General features: G+C 47.8%; 1 protein-coding gene across 1 annotated transcript; it reads left to right on the top strand.

The window, feature by feature from the left end:
• Positions 1 to 2,874: 2,874 nt before the first annotated feature.
• ADORA3 (adenosine A3 receptor) lies at positions 2,875 to 5,567 on the top strand. Its single transcript, XM_059901085.1, has 2 exons — positions 2,875 to 3,257; positions 4,961 to 5,567. Exons 1-2 carry the CDS (start codon positions 2,875 to 2,877, stop codon positions 5,565 to 5,567), a joined length of 990 nt encoding a protein of 329 aa, XP_059757068.1.
• The last annotated feature ends 732 nt before the right edge of the window (positions 5,568 to 6,299 follow it).

Below are 6,299 nucleotides of genomic sequence, written 5' to 3'. Positions count from 1 at the left end.
CCTCCTCACCCCTCAGATCAGCCCCCTGAGTATCGATGGGCTCTGTCTACTCAGAAAATATAAAGGAAGGGCTTCCTTTATTCATGGAGAGGAAATGCCCCAGGTTTGTGCAGAGGATTCTGGGAACAATTCCTGGGGAGGGGCTGGGGAGAGGTGGCTGGGTCGGTGGCCCCAAGTGTGTCCCCTGTCTCTCCTTGTTCCTGTGTGTTACGGTCTCACAGGCTACCTTGTCCCCACCACGCTGCCCTTGTGACCGGTCCTGGAGCAAAACCCTTCTACTTAGTTTCTCTAACCCAGATGAGATGGGCTGATTCTGGAAGGACTCACCTGGGTCTTAAAGGAGGGGAAATAGGCTGGAATCTGAAAACATACACCAGTAAGGTTTCCAGCTCCAGCTGTCACTTCCATCCCTAACAGCTCGGCTCACTTCTGGTAGGATGGATCTGTGGTTCAGGGACTTTCCCTGGCCTCCACCTCCTTCTCCCTCCCCCGAGCTTCTGGCCCACAGCTGCACAAGGGCCACAGGCTTTTTTCTTTAAATGCAGGAGCTGTCCACTGTCTGCCCAGCTCCCAAACACAGAGCAGCTGTCTGTGCCCCACTCTGCCATGAGCCCACTCGCTCTGTCCTCGGCCACCCCAGGCGGACCCGGGCTTACCAAACCCTCCAGGAAAAATGTTCCTTAGCTACACCATCACCACCGCCAGGCAACACGACTCATCCCTACCCCAGAGGGTCTTTCTCTCACATAAGGTTTTGGTGCTACTGGGTAGCTGAGGGTTGGGAGCCGGGGTACCTTGTTGGCAGTGAGTTACCAAGATTCAACAACTGCTTTATAGCGAGAAGGACTTGTTTTGGTCGCACGCAGCCTCCTAGAAATCGCTCTCTATGTCTTCCTTCTCCCGAGCAGAGATAAAGAGAGCAGCCGCAGTAAAGACATTTATGAGAGGTCACGTTGGAGGCTGGTGACAACTTTCATGTTCCCAAAGTGCAAGGATGTGGGCACGGCTAACACTGGAAAATGCTGGAGCGACAGAAATGCAGTTGGAGAGGACTGCCTCTTAATGTCTGGGGAGTTGGCTCAGCTCCCCGAGCAAGTCTAGCAGAGATGAGCAAGGTACACCAGACAGACTTGGGATGCGGCAGGGGTGGGGAGTGGGGGGGTAGGGGTGTCGACGGATGATGCCGAAGCAGAACAACTAAAGAAGACCCTGGCAGGCCCCATGCTGAGGCATCTCGCCAGTGCCCCAGTGAGAGGTGCTTGTTAGTAAACACCAGAACAGCACTCCTGTGATCGTCGAATTTTATTTTTTGGCTCTACAGAGATTTGTGCTTAGAAGTAAGTATTATCAACCCTTCAATCCACAGTGTGGGCTTAGGTCCAACTGTTCCTTTTGCTGTCTCTCTAAATAACCCCTTTTGGGCGGCACTGAGAAACACCTGAACCAGGTGGACTCCAAATAAAAATTGCATTCAAGTGTCTGATTCCCAGGAGTTCCCAGGTGAGCAACTTCAGGGAGAGGGTCTGATTTTCAGATAGATGGCTGTTCCTGCAGGGTAGGGGTGGGGCTTGGGGCCAGAGGGCAGGAGGTATGCTGTGTGATCATGTGTACATGTTGCCCTTTCCCTCCTTTCTGCATGGCTGGTCATCCCGTTGTCCCTCAAACAGATTTGACACAGGCTGGTTGCTAGTGTGAGGGCATGGTGGGTGTGTGGGCTGAGAAGGGAAGATGAGGGTCAGCAGATGTGATGCTTACGGGAGGTGCTGAAGTTTTGCTCATTTGAACAGGGAATCTTAGTTTGTCTCTTTGGCAAAAAATCTTTGATACAAAGGCTGGGTTCCAGCTATGCCCCAGCAGAGTCAACTCATGTGACCGAATTCTCAGTCCTTACTGTTATGCACTGTCTTAGTCCCTTTGGGCTAATATAACTGAATACCAAAGACTAAGTGACTTAGAAACAAGAGAGATTTATTTCCCACAGTTCTGGAGGCTGGGAAGTCCAAGATCAAGGCATCGGTAGAACCTGTGTCTGGTGAGAGCCAACTTCCTGGTACATAGATGGTGGAAGGGGCAAGGGAGCTCTGTGGGGTCTCTCTTATAAGGACACTAATCCCATTCATGAGGGCTCCACCCTCATGACCTCCTAAAGCCCCCACCTCCAACTACTTTGACTTGAGGGTCAGAATTCAACCTATGAGTTTTGGGGGGACACAGTCAGTCTATGTCATGTGCTCTTTAGAAAGAGTACATTCTGGCTAAGTTTAGGAGCCTGCCACCAAAGTCTATTTCTTTCTCTTCTGTGTGTTCTGTTTGCCTCCTCATTGCGCGATCTTTCTGATAAGCTAGCAGAAAGCCAGAATATTACGTAGTCAGTGTTCCCAGCTCCTCTCTCACCCAGAGTGACATTCTTATCTAGTCCCTGAGTAAATGAATGCTGAGTCTTCTCCATGCCATGAACATGCCCCCACCCAGCCCCCATTCTTTCCACCTTCTTGCTGAGTGTTCCTGGCTCTGTGCTTCCTCTTGGCCCATCTCACTTCCTGAAACACCACTGAAGAACATTGTTTATCTTGATGGAGCTTTAGTAGCCCTCCAGGGGCAGGGGAACTAAGAGCAGCATCATTTTCACTTTCAGCCCACGTAGAACTGTTCTCCAGTCTTCTGGGAGCCCAGGGGTGTACGGCCTGCATTGGGGCTGAAAGTGATGGCCCTGTAATGGACTGTCTCTAAGGAGAGGGGGAGAGGGGGTTCCACCAGAGAAGAGAAGGAATGGGCGAGTTGTGAGTTCTGGATTGTGGCTGCTGCACCTGGACCTCTGGCAAGATGTCTGGCGAGAGCTAGGCTGACTTGTCCACACGGATCTTGTTGGCACACATGTCACCTGGGAGGCTCCACTTGGAAAGCGAGATGCCTGTCAACAGCACTGCCGTGTCCTTGGCCAATGCTACCTACATCACTGTGGAGATTCTCATTGGGCTCTGTGCCATAGTGGGCAATGTGCTGGTCATCTGGGTGGTCAAACTGAACCCCAGCCTGCAGAACACCACCTTCTACTTCATTGTCTCCCTAGCCCTGGCTGACATTGCTGTCGGGGTGCTGGTCATGCCTTTGGCCATTGTCATCAGCCTGGGTGTCACAATCCACTTTTATAGCTGCCTTCTCATGGCCTGCCTGCTGCTGATCTTCACCCACGCCTCCATCATGTCCTTGCTAGCCATTGCCGTGGACCGATACCTGCGGGTCAAGCTCACGGTCAGGTAACTTGCTTGGAGAGGGGTGGTGTGGGGCAGTGATAGAGGTGCCTGGGAAATGGGGCTAAAACCTCCAGATCTCACACTTTTTGAGTGGAAACAAATCCAAATTGGCCTCTTAGCTTGAAAGAGGTTCTCTTCACCATTTGGTGTGTGAAGGGTTTAACAACGATGAGGAGAGACTTGGGAACTAGAAACAGAGGAACACTCCAATCCCTCCCCACTGACTACAGGAGTATATGCTCAATACCCTGGCGGGCTAAAGATGATAAAAAATCGATGCATCTTTAATTAGTGAAAAATGCTCTTGACTTTTAGAAATGATAGAAACATACTAGATGATAACATAAGCAGAGAGAAAAGAAGGAGGTAAACTGATGTTTCTCTTCTTTGCAAATGTAGGCTATTTTAAAGTTATTTTAATTTTGCTTCCTCTTCCATGTTGAGAAGGGGACCAAAAAAGTTCTCCATTGCAGAAAGTAGTAACTTTTCATGTGACCATGTGAACAGAACAGACTGCCAAATGAAGAAATCTAATTCCCCAGGTGTCCTGAATTACATTGGTATCTTGTTGCTCCTCTCTTCTCTTGGGGAAAGAGCATGGTGAGGGAGCTACAGACAACTTTTGATACAAACGAGCCTGGGTTCAAATCCCAGATCTTGAGATCTGATCTTGGGCAAGTTATTTAGCTTTCTGCGTCTCAGTTCCCCATCATAGTGTTAAGATGCTCTGAACTCAGATTCACCTCCATTCCATTTTAGCTCCAACACTTTTAGCTTCTACAAGTTGCTTAACTTGTCTGTTTCATTTTTTTCACCTATAAAATGGGGATGATAATTGCACCTTCCCCATAAGGTCAAATGAGTTAATACACGTAAAGCTCTTAGAAAAATACCCAGCACACAGTCTGTGCTCAGTAAATGGTAGCTGTAACTTCTATGATTTTCACCATTACCATCAGTGAAATGGAGATTGTCATAAAAATATCTCCAGTTTATCATGAGATTTTATTGAGAGAAAGTCTACTGAGTACATAGCCAGTACTTAACAAAATCTGCTTCCTTCTTATAGCCTGTGTAGAATGTTGTCAGGAAGAATGGTTTAAGGAGAAATGGTGACTTTTGATTGGATGAGTCTTTTAAGGTCCTGGAAGCACCTCAACATGACTTTTGCAACTCCATGAGAGTGGAGTCTAACTCAAACCCCAAGTGTGGTGCAAATAGAGAAGCAGGGGCAGACACAGGTAGGGGGTAAGTGTGGGACAGGCAGAGTCTAATTTATGGACAGCAGCACAACAGCCAAAAAACAAAACAAACAAACAAAAAAACCAGTGCAGAGCACAGCAGGCAAACATGCTTTGAGCAGATTATTTCTCCCCAGGTAAGGCGATCCCAGGAGACTTTGATTGATAACTCTTACCTCCCAGGGACTGGAGAATTCTTGGGCTGGAAATGGAACTGTGAATGGGGTACGCAAGCCCCTGACTCTAGGCAACGTACTCCTGCTGCTTTGGAGGTTGTACTTCTTTAGAAAAGTTCCCAGAGAACTTTGCTGGAGTTTTCTCTAATCATTGTCTGCTCATCTTGTCTTCATATCCAGTAGAGTTTAGCTGAAATCACCATAGAATACCAACACCCTCCAGCTCCAACTCCCCCCACCCATTAGCAATTCCTGCTGTGAACTCACCAACTCTCTTCAATTCAAACAGATACAAGAGGGTCACCACTCAAAGAAGAATATGGTTGGCTCTGGGCCTTTGCTGGCTGGTGTCATTCCTGGTGGGATTGACTCCCATGTTTGGCTGGAACGTGAAACTGAACTCAGAGTACCACAGAAATCTCACCTTCCTTTCCTGCCAATTCCGTTCCGTCATGAGGATGGACTACATGGTCTACTTCAGCTTCTTCACTTGGATTTTCATTCCCCTGGTTGTCATGTGTGCCATCTACCTTGACATCTTCTATGTCATCCGGAACAAACTCAATCAGAACTTTTCTAACTCCAAAGAGACAGGTGCATTTTACGGACGGGAGTTCAAGACAGCCAAGTCTCTGTTTCTGGTTCTTTTCTTGTTTGCTTTGTCCTGGCTGCCTTTATCCGTCATCAATTGTATCATCTACTTTAATGGTGAAGTACCACAAGTTGTGCTGTACTTGGGCATCCTGCTGTCCCATGCTAACTCCATGATGAACCCTATCGTCTATGCTTATAAAATAAAGAAGTTCAAGGAAACTTATCTCTTGATCCTCAAAGCCTATGTGATCTGCCAGCCCTCTAATTCCTTGGACTCAAGCACTGAGCAGACTTCTGAGTAGCTATCCATGAAAGATGACTCTCCGTCCCATTGACCTTCAGATTCAGCATGGACAAACACTTGAGGGCCTATCCACCTGGGCCATGGGCTCTCACATGTTTGATTCCTTCCAGTGATGTGGGAAGCATTTGGCTGGCTGCCTCCAATTGTATCTTCCCTACTACCCTCTTTCTCTAATTCAATTTTTTTCTTGTCCTTCTTTTCTAATTCAATTTTCTGGGTGTCTGACTTGAGGACAATGTTCTATTGTTACTACTGCCTGTGTTCCTCCTTCCCAAACAGAAGTCATGGAATCTGAAGGATGCCTCATTGACTTACTGACCAAAGGGTCCCAACTGGGCTGGACGTGTACATAATGGTGACTCAGTTCTACTCCATTATGGAATTAAGCAGAGAACCCTGCTCTCAGCAGATGCCTGGAGGATGGATGGAATGCAAGGAGTGAACTGAGTTTAAGAGGGACTTAACTTGCTAGATTCACCTGTAAATGTATTTGAGTAAATAAAAGATAATAACTAATTGTTGTGTAGCTCTTTGCTGAGGGCCAGGGTCACTTGGAGCTTGAAGACCCAGCTGGCTGCTCCTGGCACTCAGCCTGCTTCTACCTGATGCCATGTGGCATGTTTGCCTATGTAAATTCTAGGACCCTCACCCCTGGCCCCAGAACACCCTGCTCCTTTTTCCAGGGCTGATCAGAGCATTTGTCAACTTTATGAACCATTCATCAAGTGTT

Source organism: Balaenoptera ricei, chromosome 1 (genome assembly GCF_028023285.1).
Source record: "Balaenoptera ricei isolate mBalRic1 chromosome 1, mBalRic1.hap2, whole genome shotgun sequence".
Lineage (NCBI taxonomy): Eukaryota > Metazoa > Chordata > Mammalia > Artiodactyla > Balaenopteridae > Balaenoptera > Balaenoptera ricei.
This window is presented reverse-complemented; position numbering and strand designations above follow the sequence as displayed.

Excerpts from the sequence above, each read along its gene's own strand:
- ADORA3 (XM_059901085.1), top strand. The coding sequence starts at position 2,875 with ATGTCACCTGGGAGGCTCCACTTGGAAAGCGAGATGCCTGTCAACAGC. Across the intron at positions 3,258-4,960 it reads CGGGTCAAGCTCACGGTCAG|ATACAAGAGGGTCACCACTC; the intron begins GTAACTTGCTTG and ends CAATTCAAACAG.